At 37.0% G+C, this 13,570-nt stretch overlaps 1 protein-coding gene across 3 annotated transcripts in view; it reads right to left on the bottom strand.

Moving 5' to 3' along the window:
• The window catches only part of RAB6A (RAB6A, member RAS oncogene family), an 88,912-nt gene that overhangs the window by 25,006 nt on the left and 50,336 nt on the right, over positions 1-13,570 (bottom strand). The window contains exons 3-4 of one of the 3 annotated variants that reach the window (XM_044668116.1): positions 3,395-3,448; positions 1,774-1,879 (exon numbers count right to left, since the gene is read on the bottom strand). In XM_044668116.1, the coding sequence (XP_044524051.1) occupies positions 1,774-1,879; positions 3,395-3,448 (160 nt within the window). Of the gene's footprint in view, positions 1-1,773; positions 1,880-1,945; positions 2,052-3,394; positions 3,449-13,570 lie in introns of all 3 variants that reach the window. The other 2 variants (XM_044668117.1, XM_044668118.1) reach the window with 2 other exon arrangements.

Here is a 13,570-nt window from a genome sequence, read left to right on the forward strand (position 1 = left end):
GTATGTGCCAGTAGTGACAGATGTGGCAGATAAAATGGTTTTATATTGCCTCCCTGTTTTTCCATCACATTTACTTCACAAAGTAAAGCATGTCAAAAAATGTCAGCCATTAAGTCCCAACAAGTCCAGAGAATTGGTAAAGCTTTCAAGGAGCTTTTAAACATCACAGTTTGCATTGCTTAATCAGTTTGTGATCACTTTAACTAGGGAGGGGTTTGATGGCACCTGTAATAAAATCTAGTTCTTCAATTGTTAAGAACTCCTAGGTATAGCATTCCAAAATGCTTTTGGACAAAAGAGGAAAACAGGTAGTTTATGTTTAAACTCAAATTTGTAGCCATTTTCCTAGGAAAATCCCCTTATCCCCCTAACCAGGTTCCACCCATCTTAGTTAAAGTAAGCACAAAAACTTTTAAGCTGCAAAACCTGTCAATGCATAATAATGAACATACTTTTTTTGGGAAGAGTAGTATAAAGTGGCAAGAGAGAAGCTTGCACAGAGCAAAAGAATATGAATTACAGACTAATTTAAACTGCTACTATCTTACGGCCAGATAAATCTAATTTACTCCTTTGCATACTTAGATTGAGTCAGTAAGTTACAACAAACCACTTGAGCTCATGATGTAATAAACTATTTTTTTTAATCAAGAGATCTAGAGATTGTTTTCTCAATTTTATGGTCCAGATCTATGAAGGGAGAGGAAGCAAATTTACTCCACCAACGAAGAAACTTAAACTCAGGTTTTCCTAATAAAGGGGGTCCTCTATATACTAGCGCCATTTCTCTATTCTGAAATAATATTAAGGTAAAGAACACCCTGGACCTTTTCCCTTTTTCTCCAACAGTGTTCTAGTAGCTTGGCTTACTAAAAAGAGAACTTGATTCAGATTCAGGTAACTTGGATTTGAATTCTGGCTCTGCTATTTATCCACTGTATAAGGTAAGTCACATAAGTTCTCTCATTCTGTTCATCTAAAATGGGGACAGTTTGGAAGAGGTAGTATAAATCTTAAAGCACTCTAAAAAATCTAAGTTCTTTAACCCATTTCACATATTAATTTCATGTGTAGAATTTCAGTAACCTCTTCTTCAATAACCAATTCCCCACAGAAAATGCAAAGTAATTCAAGTACAATCTTCTTAGGAAGCAGTAGGAGAAGAGACCATTAATAAATAGTTTAGTCTCTAAATTTTACACATTCTGAGTGACAAATGGCAGAGTAATTTGTTAGCAAAAAAAAAAAAAAGTTTTAGTCATGGAACCTAAATTCCATCAAATGAAAATGAATACTTAACAGAAAAATGCAATGTTGCAATTTCTCCACCTTCCACCCTCTCCCCTTATTGCCACTTATAAACTGTCTAGGAGGCAGGTGGAGAAAAGCCAAGCAGCAGAAACTCTTTAATATTCTTAAACTAAGCCTTGGAAAGCTAGAAAATTATATGAAATCTTTAATTCAAAAAATTTATTTCTGAAGAAATTTTAGAGTCAGTTAGAAGGAAGACATTCCTCCAACCAAAGTCACTGCCAGGTCTAAGGATGGTAGACTGCCATGATTAAGTAAGAGGAAGATCAAGTATAGGGTAAGTATAAGCATTTACAAAAATCACCAGGGTACATGTTCTGATACAGCCTGTCTATTCTAAATTTTGCTATAGTAAAGGAAATGTTTTACATGCTAGTATGACAAATGAGCACATGATGATAGAGCATGCAGCTAAGCTAAAGGCAGAGAGAGGATTAGAAATGCAGAATTCCCCCCACTCACTTGTGATATCATAAACAACAACTGCCACAGTGGAGTCACGAATGTAGCTAGGGATCAAGCTCCTGAACCGCTCTTGACCTGCTGTGTCCCATAATTGCAACCGTACCTGACAACAAAATCAGTCAAACAGGCAAGAAAAATAAGAAGGGTCAACCCAGTGCAAAATACCTACTTGTGATATCGTAAACTACTACGGCTGCAGCGGAATCACGGATGTAACTGGGAATGAGGCTACGGAAACGTTCCTGACCCGCAGTATCCCACAGCTGCAGCCTGATCTGTGGGATGGGAGAAAATAAATAAAAAAAAAAAAGGCAAACTAATACCAAAAAGAAAAAAGTAATGATGTTGTTTTAAAAGGAGGGGGAAAAAAAACAAACTCATGCAGGAATTTAAAAAGTGAAGGGTGGATACAGGAACAAAGTGCTCGCTCTCCATCCCATAAGGAAGCACCAAAGGCACTTATGCTACTTGATTTGTTGGAACCTGGTGGAAATAAGACAAAAGGATTTCCTTCCACATATATCCCCTTCTGTCCTATGGAATCCTAAACTGTCAGTCTTTCCAGATAACTAAAGATGGACTCACTTGCTGGTGTACAATTCATGATGACAAAGGATAAAAATGGAAGCAGCAATGAATGGGGCTGCACAGATAACAGAAAAAAGGACTTAGTGGCTGGTTTGCCACTAAGCTCTGTTATGTCACTGACACCCAGGGCACAAGGAAAAAGACTATTTTGATAATTATTGTTTTTCCTAGTATTGCCTCACTCAACCAGAAAAAGAAATTTGGGTTTGGTTTTTTTTTTTTTTTTGTCTCAGCTGGACATAAGCCAAATAGTCTAATTTCTCATACTCACATGGGAGAGGAAAATGGGGAAAGGAAGGAGAACAATGGCAAGCAGGAAGCCCTCTTACAGCCAGAAATTCACTTATAAAAAGTCTCCAAATTAAGGAACTCACAAGATCTACTTAAAATACAAAACAACACTCACAATGCTCTCTCTCTCTAGTCTAAGTATATGTCAATTTTTTCAGGGGACTTTTGATAAGATGATGTTTCTCTAGTAAAGATATTCGTTTTTTGTTTTAAAAGTTTGGGGCACCATCTTTGTTTTCAATGCAACAGAATTCATCTTGGAAAGATCCCTACAAGTATACACATTTTATTTAGGGTGAATAAGCATTCAGAAATGAGAGACAAGAGCCTGACAAAATAAGACTTCCCCATTTCCTTTTACATATCATCTTCCTACAAATTATCCAGCAAAGACATTTTATCAGTCTTTCCCCTCCAACTCAAATATTCCTCAATGCCTACCCCCAGGAAAGAAGGGAAAAATATCCTTTTAAGTCTTTCCAATCTTGTAGTTCTCTCAATTTCTCCTGCTCCTCTTGGAGTTCAAGGCAAAAGGGTTGTGTGAATCCTCTTCTCCCCTTTATGTTCTAAGTGAGTCACTGGGATGGAGAGTGGGCATACAAAGACAAAATGAATGTACTAGACACCAATATCTGTGTGATAGCAAATGACTGAGTAAATTGTGAAATTTCTAGGAAACTTTCATGAAGTTCTTACTCCTTTTGGTTCTAAATAATGGCACAACAAAAATTCTACTTACTGTTCGATCTTCCAAATACATTGTTTTTGATAAAAAGTCAATGCCAATTGTTGCCTATAAAACAAAATACAAAAAGGTGATTTTTTAACATTAGCCAAATACTAGCAGATGTCCCATGGCTCAGAATGGGAACTCTGGATTGAAATATAGTAACCACATGATTTTCTCGTAGGAAAAAAAAGTCTTTGACAAAGCATGAACAATACTCATTTATGCTAAAAACCCTAAGAAGTAACTTAGGGTTAGTAACTTAGGGTTTTTAGCATAGAAAAACCCATAGAAGAAACTTTCTCTTAATGTTTTACCAAATTTTGTAAGCATCATATGCAATGGGGATACGCTAGAACCTTGACCAGTAAATACAGGATTTAAATAAAAGTAAATAAAAAATAAATTAAAAGAATAGAGATAGACAAAGAAGAATTAAAATCATTCCTATTTTTTGATATGATGGTTTACTTGGAAAATCCTAGGGACTTAGGAAAGATCCTGAGACAATAACTTCAGCAAAGTTGTATGCTACTAAATAAACTCTCCAAAAAAATTATTTGCATCACTATACAATAAATAGCAAAATCCAAGAGGCAATAATAGTAAAATTCCATTCCAAATAATTACAAAATCCATAAGGTATCTAGCAATGAATTTACCAAAACAGACAAAAGACTTGCATATAATATAAGAAAATGATCCTTGAAGAAACAAAGAACAACAAATATTTGCATGAATATTTAGAATTCATGGATGGGCCATGCCAATATAATAGAAATGAATACTATCAAAATTAATGTACACTTTTATTGCTATAACAAATTGTTAAGGAGATACTTTGTAAAGCCAGATAAAATGACAACAAAATTGATTTGGAAAAACATAAGATTTAGATTCCCAAGGGAAATTATGAAAAGTAGGGATAAAAGGGGAACAACCCTTCCAGACCTCAAACTATATTATAAAGCAGTGGCTAACAAAATCATTTGGTACTGGTTTAAAAATTGAGAGGAAAAATCAATAGAAGAGACTGGACAAGAGAAAAATCAGAAATGATGCATATCAATAACTTAGTGTTCAATAAACCAGAAAACATAAATTACATACCAAAAAAACCTCATTTGAATAAAAAAATGGGAAAAGTGTAAACTAGACTGGCAGAAAATACACATAGACCAATATCTCATATTATAGTCTACAAGTATACATCCTAAATGGAGACATGATTTTAATGTTAAAGATCATACAACAAAAAATAAAATAAAAGAGAAGTAAAGCAAACCATATATCCCTCACAGGTATATGAGTCTATGTAGTCTTTTTTTTAAACCCCTACCTTCCATCTTGGAATCAATACTGCATATTGGTTCCAAAACAGAAGAGTGGTAAGGGCTGGGCAATGGGGGTTAAGTAACTTGCCCAGGGTCACATAGCTAGGAAGTGTCTGAGGGCAGATTTGAACCTAGGACCTCCCATCTCTAGGCTTGGTTCTCAATTCACTGAGCCACCCAGCTGCTCCCTATATGTAGTCTTAATCAAACAAGGGACAAAAGCAACTAAAAAAGATAAAAACAGATAAACTTGATTACATGGAACTGAAAAAACTTCTGCACAGACAAAATTAATACAACTAGGGGGAGAAATCTTTGTATCAAATTTCTCCAATGAGGGTCTGCTAGCCAAGATATGTAAACAATTAGCATATGTATACGTACATATCTCAGACCAAAAGTCATCCTTCAATAAAGTGGTTAATGGATATGAATGAAGAGTTCTCAAAAGAGGAACTGAAAAGTTTTAACAACCTCATGAAGAATGCTCCAAGTTACTAATAATGAGAGATGCAAAACTAGAAGAATGCTCCAAGTTACTAATAATAAGATATGCAAAACTAAACAATCTTGAGGTTCCTCTAAAACCCTAAAAGTCAGCAAAAAAGACAAAAGATGGTAGAGGCAGCTAGGTGACCCAGTGGATAAAAAGCCAGCCCTGGATATGGGAGGTCCTGGGTTCAAATCTGACCTGAGACACTTCTTAGATATATAATTTTGGGCAAGTCATTTAACCCTAATTACCTAGCTCATGTGCTCTTCTGCCTTGGAACCAATATGTAGTATTGATACTAAGACAGAAAGTACAGATTAAAAAAAAAAGACAAATTATGAGACCTTGGTACTGGAGGAGATGTGGGAAGATAGTCTCATCAGTGCATTGTTTGCAGAACTGTGAGTTAGGATAACCATTCTGAAAAACAATTTGGGATTGTAGAAATAAAGTCACTAAAATACCCAAATCCTTTGTTTGACCTATAGATTCCATTACCAGGTTTATACCTCAAGGATATGACTTATAAGAAAGAAACTCCAAACATCAAAAAATATAGCAACATTTTTTGTAGAAGCAAAGAGTAGGAAAGAAAGTTCCTTTAATTAAGAATTGGTTAAACAAATTGTGGCACATGAATGCAATGGCATAGCAATGTATTCTAAGGAATGATCAATGTGATGAAATGAGAGAAACAGTGAAAAATCTACACAAATGAATGCTGAAGGAAATAAGCAGAACCAAGAAAACAAAATATACAGCAACTACAATGTAAAAAGTACCACACACCCATACTCCCGTATCCCACCTCCACACAAATATTGAAAAATTATAAAGAACAAGCACAAGATAAAAGGGTTATAGGACATTCTACCCTTTGCAGAGGTGGGAGGCATACAAGTTTTGCACATTGTACCTATTTGAAGATGTCTTCAATATATTGATCAATTGTGCTGATTTTCTTTCTTTTTGTCTTATGTTACATTTTGTTTTGTCTCATTATTTGTTGTTATTTTTGTTTTACTATATTTTTTGCTTTGGGCAAGGGAAGTTACTGGGCCCATTATGGCGATGTTTAAAAAAAAACAATAAAAATGTAAAAGAATGACTAAAAATGTGAAAAACCCTAGCTCAAAAAGAAATAAAGAATTATTTTCAAGTAGAAGTTTTTCCCAAGTGACTATCTAATTCAACCCATTTATTTTTACAGAGGAAGAAAGTAAGGTCCAGAGGGCTTAAGTGATTGTTCCCAGTCATACAAAACAGGAACAGAATTGGAATTCAGGCATCTTTCCAGTGTACCATCCTGAATGGATTATGTAGTACAGATGAATGACACAAAGATGAAAAGAAGAGTTTAAATGCACAGAAAGAACTAAAATATCAAATAGACTGTGATACATATCGTAAATGAAATATGAACAAAATATTATATGAGAGGCAGAAAGGACTGAGACTGGGAGAGGGCCTGGGAGGCATTACTTGAGCTGGGCCATAAAGGATGATTATAGAATTCTGATGAGCAGAAATGGAAAGGACATTCAAAGGAAGACAAACACCATAAGCCAAGATATCTAAGGAAACTAAGGGAGGAGTAATTAAAGTAGTTGCATATTCATTAGTTTAATGAAATTAAGTAACCACCTTGCAATGTGTAAGGGCCCTGCTAGATGCTATAAGGACAAAGAAATCAAGTTTTTACCTTTAGGCAAGAAGAAAATATTGCACATACACAGAAAACTAAATATAAAATATAATGCACAGCAGATACAAAGTAATTTCTTTTGGAAGGACACTAGCAATTAGGAGGATCAGATGAGAAGATAAGCACTTGGAACTTTGCCTTCAAGAAAGATAAGCAATTCTATTAAATAGAGATGAGGAAAGAGTATATTCCAGGAATGGAAATCTATGCAAAAGCACAAGAATAGGAAATGAATGTAATACATGTCCAGGCTCAGTGGATAAATGGAGCCTTGGGTGTGGAGTGTGGAAGATCTGAGTTCAAATATGGCCACAGACACTAGTTACCATGTGACCTTGGCAAAGTCTTTCTCATTTTCCTCAATGGTAAAATAGGGACAATAATTGTACCAATCTCCCAGGTTGTTATGAGGATAAAATGAGAATATTTGTGAAGTGCTAAGCAGAGTATGTATCAGTGTTATAAAGAAGTAAGGCGAAATGTTGATAATGGGGAGGAATAACAGGGATAAAGGGTGATGGCTGAGTTATGAAGGGGATAGCTGAGTTAATGGAATGAATAGGCAATCTTGGTATAGGGAGGAGTAAAGGGGTTAGGTGAGTAATGAAGAGATGAATGGGTTGTATATAGGAAGGTAAGGGAATGAATGGGGGCTGCTCAAACAGGCTAATCACAGAGCCTAGAGACAGAAGGTACTGGGAGGAAATAGACTAGATCCTTCAGGCAGGGAAAGGGTTTCTCTTGTTAATTTCTAAAGTTCCTTTGAGGGAGAAGTCAAGAAGGCTCCTCCCCGCCAGTGAAACTGAATGTCTTCAGGAAGTCTTGCTGGGTACTTCCTGCCCAAGATGGATGCTTAGGTTTCCCTCAAGAAATAAAAAGGAAAGTAATTTCTTCCCACCTCACCCTTTGCCTTAATATTCAATACAATGATTCACCAGAGGCTTTGTTATAGGTAACAAAGGGGATTTATTGATGGCAGGGATGAGTTGAGTGAGAGAGCATTTCAGGGTTTTGTAACTGTTGCTAGGGAGAAAACTGGAGCTGGGGGAAGGGTCACAGAGAAGGGAGTCAAACTGAGAGAGGCCTGCTCTCCCAGTCAGGAAAGTTTCACTGCCCTGAAGTAAAGTATTTATCAGATCACTAAAGAAGGGGGGTGGCTTGATTCAAGGATGCCCTACTCGCCTACAGAAGTTAAACCCACAATGTCCAACCACCAAAACCACCCTTCCTCCAAGGGCCCAATGAGGAAATTCAGGAAAACAGGAGGGATGTAAGTGGAGAGATTAGGGAGAGGTCCAGAGAAATCAGGCTAGGTCCAAATGTCCCAAAGACAATAAGCATAGGCCAAGGCAGAAGCCAAAAGGCAAAAAGCCCCTCAGTTGGAGCTTCAGGACTATTTAAAGAATCAGGCTCCAACTGTTTTTTGTGAACATTCTAAAACTTCTAACTGCCAGGGCTGTTACAGTTGAATTTGCAAAAGCAAAAAGCTTTTGTTGAAAACCCTGCATTACATCAGTCAGTTACCAAATGCTTTTTCTACCTTCACAATTATCTCTTGCATCCAATCCCTTCTTTCTACTCCCAAAGGTACCGCCTTAGTTCAGGGCACTCATCATTTCCCAATCAGGATAATAACCTAATTAGCTTCCCTGTCTCAAATTTTTCCCTATTTCAATCTAACCTAAACACTGCTACCAAACAGACATCTCTGTGCAGAAGTCATTCTTCTAATTCAATCAATTCCAATGAGATACAATATAAATACTTTAATTTTTATGGCTTTTCACCTTGTGATCCTAGCCTATTTAATATATCCCACCTTCAGCCCTGGTCCCACCCCAGCCTAGTCAAACTAGCCTCTTCTCTGTTCTCCAGGTTCCAATCTATGCCTTTGTACTGGCCCCTCCCACATATCCAATACATACTCCCTTCTTACACTGGTCTCACAGAAGCCCTCTCTTCCTTCAAGATGCAGCTCAAGGGGCAGCTGGGTAGCTCAGTGGGTTAAGAGCCAGGCCTAGAGACAGGAGGTCCTAGGTTCAAATCTGGCCTCAGACCCTTCCCAGATGTGTGACCCTAGGCAAGTCACTTGACCCCCATTGTCCACCCTTACCACTCTTCTACCTATGAGCCAATACACAGAAGTTAAGGGTTTAAAAAAAAGATGCAGCTCAAGTATTACCTTCCGTGTAAAGTTTCCCTATTGTTAGTTCCCTCCTTTTCGTACTATATTTTATTATTTTGTTTTCTTTGTGTGTATTCTATTTATAGTAACACACATGCAAAATTTGTTGCTGGGTCTCTTCAGGTGTATCCAACTCTTTATGACCCCATTTTTGGGTTTTCTTGGCAAAAATACTAAAGTAGTTTGCCATTTTCTTCTCCAGCTCATTTTATACATAAAGTAACTGAGGCCGAAATAGGTTAAGTGATCTGCCCACGGTCATATTAATAAAGTATCTAAGGCCACATTTGAACTCATGAAAATGAGTCTTTCTGACTTCGGGCCTGTCATTTCATCTACTATACTACCTAACTATATAGAAGATAGTAGGTGCTTCATTCAAAAGCCAAGAGCCTACTTTTTTATACATAGACTTCAATATGCCCTTTTGTGGAAAAATCATTAGTGACTATTACCTCTTGTATAAAGTTTAAAAATTGCCTGGCATTAAACATCCTTAGCAACATGGGAATACATTCTGATGAAGCTTTTCCTGATAGTCCACTCAGTATCAACGTTCCCTCTTCAAATTCACATAGCACTGTGCTTTGTACACTCCAATATATGTGCCATGTGCTGTCACATCATTCATGTTTGTGCCATCTACTTTCCTCTAGACAACAAGATGCACAAGGACAAGAAAGAAGTCTCTTTTAACACTGTATCCACCTCAACATTGAATACAGAACCTTGAAAATACTGGGTACTTAATTAATATCTGATAAATGAAGTTCTACTTCTTTTCTAATTACATTATTCACAATGATGTATAATTTCTCCAAATTCCTACAGCACAACAAAAGTGATATTCATTTGGTAGATGAATAAAAATGTAAGACACTAAGATGAAAAGTCGTAAGGTATGCCTGACTTTTTTATCGAGCCAAAGCAAAACATTTTATATTGGTTTTTTGTATTCACTGTAAAGCTGTGTATGTATTCACTGAAATGAATAACAAGAGGACTTCATTAAAAATAAAAAGGCAGTTCAACTCAACATCTAAGAATGGTTAAGAGTTAGAAAAGGGAGGTTAATTCTGCCATTGGAGTCTTTCAATCCAACAGATATTTATTAGGTTATCTACTGTGCCAGGCATTATGCTAAGTTCCAAGGAATCCAAAGACAAGAAACAAATAGTCTCTACCCTCAAAGGGTTTACATTCTAATGGGGGGATACAACATGTACATATGTGTATATACACCCATATCTAAGTATATATGGGTGTATACACACACACACACACACACACACACACACACACACACACACACACACACACAATACATACAAAGTAGGTATTAAGTAACCTGGAAAGGAGTCTTTCCTGCTTACTGGAAATAAGACCGGATTCTGAGACTGACACTAGAATAAAATGTGATAAGAATTTTATAATAAATGGAACTAATTTGTACAACAGTCAAAGGAAATACAATGGCAATATAATCAACCCTGAGTAGTTGACCCACTTTCAGAAATTTCCAGATACGCAAATAGAGATATAGAATCAGAGGCAGGATTCGAATCTAGTGCTTCTAGATCCAAAACGCCTCTATATTTAATACAACTCAAAAAAAGTTTACTTAAAAAAATGTATTGCTATGCTTTGTTTCAATATCCTTCCCCTATTCAACCAGCCACTTCTTATAACCAAGAATAAAAATGAAATGAGGATAGGGAAGTAATTCAGTAAAACTAAAAGCAATATATCCACATCTATAGTTCTCTACTCCTCTAAGAAGAGAGGGAAATTAATTTCCCCATATTCTCTCTAGGACCATGTTCAGTTACTACTTATATAGAATGCTCAGGAGAACACAGCTTTAGAGTATGAAAGGACTGGAGAGGTCATCAGGTTCAACCCCTCATTTTACAGATTACAAAGTCACACAGGGAGTGACACCCTCTAGATTTGAACATAGGTCCTGTGATTCTAAGTTCAACATTCTCAATTTCAGTACTCTCTAACATATGAGAGACTTTTAGGTAGGAGCCATTTTTTGAAGAACTATAAATGCCAGGTTGAAAAGTTGTTTTATCCTGGAAACAACAGAAGCTATGAGAAATAGCAAAGGTAGAACCGATAGGAACTGACACTTGATTAATTTGGGAAATAAGGAGTAAGAAAATTTTAAAATGACACTCATGGTTTAACCAGAAAGATGGCAGTTCTCTCAATAAAAATAGTCAGCCTTGGATAGAGGTTTGTGCTAAAAAAGCACCACCATCTCCTCTTTATCTACCCAGTTTACGTTGATTTCTACTTTCTCCACATTCCTACAGGTATGATGTTAACTAAAGTCTGAATATTAAGTCTTGGCCTCCACCAATCAAAGGTTGTGTTTGGACAATGACCACCTGTGGGGTCCTAGGCAAGTCACTTCCTCTCCCTGGGAATGTTTCCTCGTCTGTAAAAGGAAGAAGTGGTATTACTGGGAGCTTGAAACTCCTTCTTGTTCTAACCCTGTGACACAGAACTTCTACATCTGTGCCTTGGTCTTGACTCAAAGTCTCTAACATAGTTCAAACTCTTATTGCCTCTAGCTCAGTCTCTGAGCATCTCTATTAGGGGGGAAGGAGAGAAAGAAGGCAAAGAAGGAGCAGGCAGTACCTTTGCACAAACAAACAAGGACACTGGAAACACAACTCAAGGAAGAAACTGGGAGGAACTGAATTTCAAACTCACTTCTCCCACAAGTTGTGTTGTGTGATCATGGGCAAGTCTCTCAGTCTTGATTTCATTCTATATAAACTAGGGATAATAAGGCTTAGAATATCTCTATTTCACTGAGTTCTGAGAATAAAGTCAGATAATATATGAAAAGTACTTTAGAAAGCACTATAGTTAATTATTATTCCATATATATGCATATAATTGTCGACAGGGAATCTAGAGTTCCCAAACTTGTAGCTTAGTGAGGTATGATTAACCCCAAGTTTAGAAATAGTTTGTAGTTTAGAGACCCACAAAGCTTGTGCTAGTTCCCTGTTCCCGTGAGAATCCACCCTGAAGGGAATCTCAGGCTAGCAGTGGCAGACTGAATAATGGACCCCAGGACAAATGCTAAATACCCTTTTTGTCTTAGGTAGTTTCCCCATTGTATCAGAGATCCAGCCCAGGAAGACACACCAGGGCAGGGACCATCCTTTAGTATCCATTGTGTAAGCAGCCCCTTCCCCTACACCCTAGCCTCTAGCTATGATCCCTTTCTCTAGCTTGATTGTATCCAGTCAGTATAATGTCAATCATCTCCTAGCCCCAAGATCTTCCCAAATGGTATATAAGTTCCCCAATTTCCTTTGTTCCTAGGAGTGGTCATCTAGCGCGGTGGCACTCCCAGGGGGATCAGGGAGCAGAGTGAAGCAGTGTCCCTTTAGACTCTGCACAAGGCGCAGCTCTGCATAAGAGGCCAAGTAGCCCTCATCCCCCTTTCCCTTGATTAAAGAGTGGTTAATAGTTCTGCGTTTTTTCTAAGTTAACATAATATAATCAAGATCTGGGAATTCTAGAGTCAGTGAGAGATAGTGATTATGAGAGAGTGGGCCTCAGAGCCAGAAAGGTCTAGATTTATGTTCCATGTCTGACACATAAACTGGCTGTATGATCATTCTCACCCTTGTGATGCTGAGCCATAGGATGGCACCTTAACACTGGATGGGGCATAGTAAGTTCTGGCCTGTCTTGATAGAGACAATTTCAAGGAAAGAAGAGAAGGGAAAGTTCAGGGAAATTTCTGGGGAGGGGAGGAGGAGAAGAGAAGAAGAAAGGAAAGGTAAAAGGAAGGGAAAAGAAGGGAAAGGGAAGGCAGTGCAGAACATTTATGTATGCAAATAGAGGAGAATGAAAGAAGAAATAGAACAAACTGTTGTTCTTAACATTACATTTTTGCCCCAAATGTAAATATGTCTAATATTTTGGTTTTATTTCAGGCTCAATTCTATATTCCATGTACATTTATGGGGTATTAGCAGCTTATAAGTTTTTGTTTTGCTAGGAAAAAAACATCACTTGGTTCAATGAAAAAAAAAGTTTGACTAACAATGAAATGGTAGCAGAATTATTGTCCATGGACATTAATAGTTCTCATTTACTGTCTTAAATTTTTTTATTCACTACTAAAAAGTAGCAAAATACCAACAGTTGCAAATAAGGATTTTATGATATTTTAATATAATTATACAATAGGTCCTACAAACATATATAGGTATGTTTATGTAAATTGCTCCCTTTGCTAAAAATAAAACAACATACTCATTGATACTCTTATGTCCCAGGCCATCAGAATTATTGTGGGATCTTAGAATCACTCAGTTTTTGCTGAAAGGCTTATAAAAGTTTAGACCTGGAAGAAATCTCCTTATGGTCAATTCTCTGTACCTGAACTTATTATAAGCAAGAGATACATTCGAACCATTATAGAATGGCTTGCTGT

Source organism: Gracilinanus agilis, chromosome 3, assembly GCF_016433145.1.
Source record: "Gracilinanus agilis isolate LMUSP501 chromosome 3, AgileGrace, whole genome shotgun sequence".
Taxonomy (NCBI): domain Eukaryota; kingdom Metazoa; phylum Chordata; class Mammalia; order Didelphimorphia; family Didelphidae; genus Gracilinanus; species Gracilinanus agilis.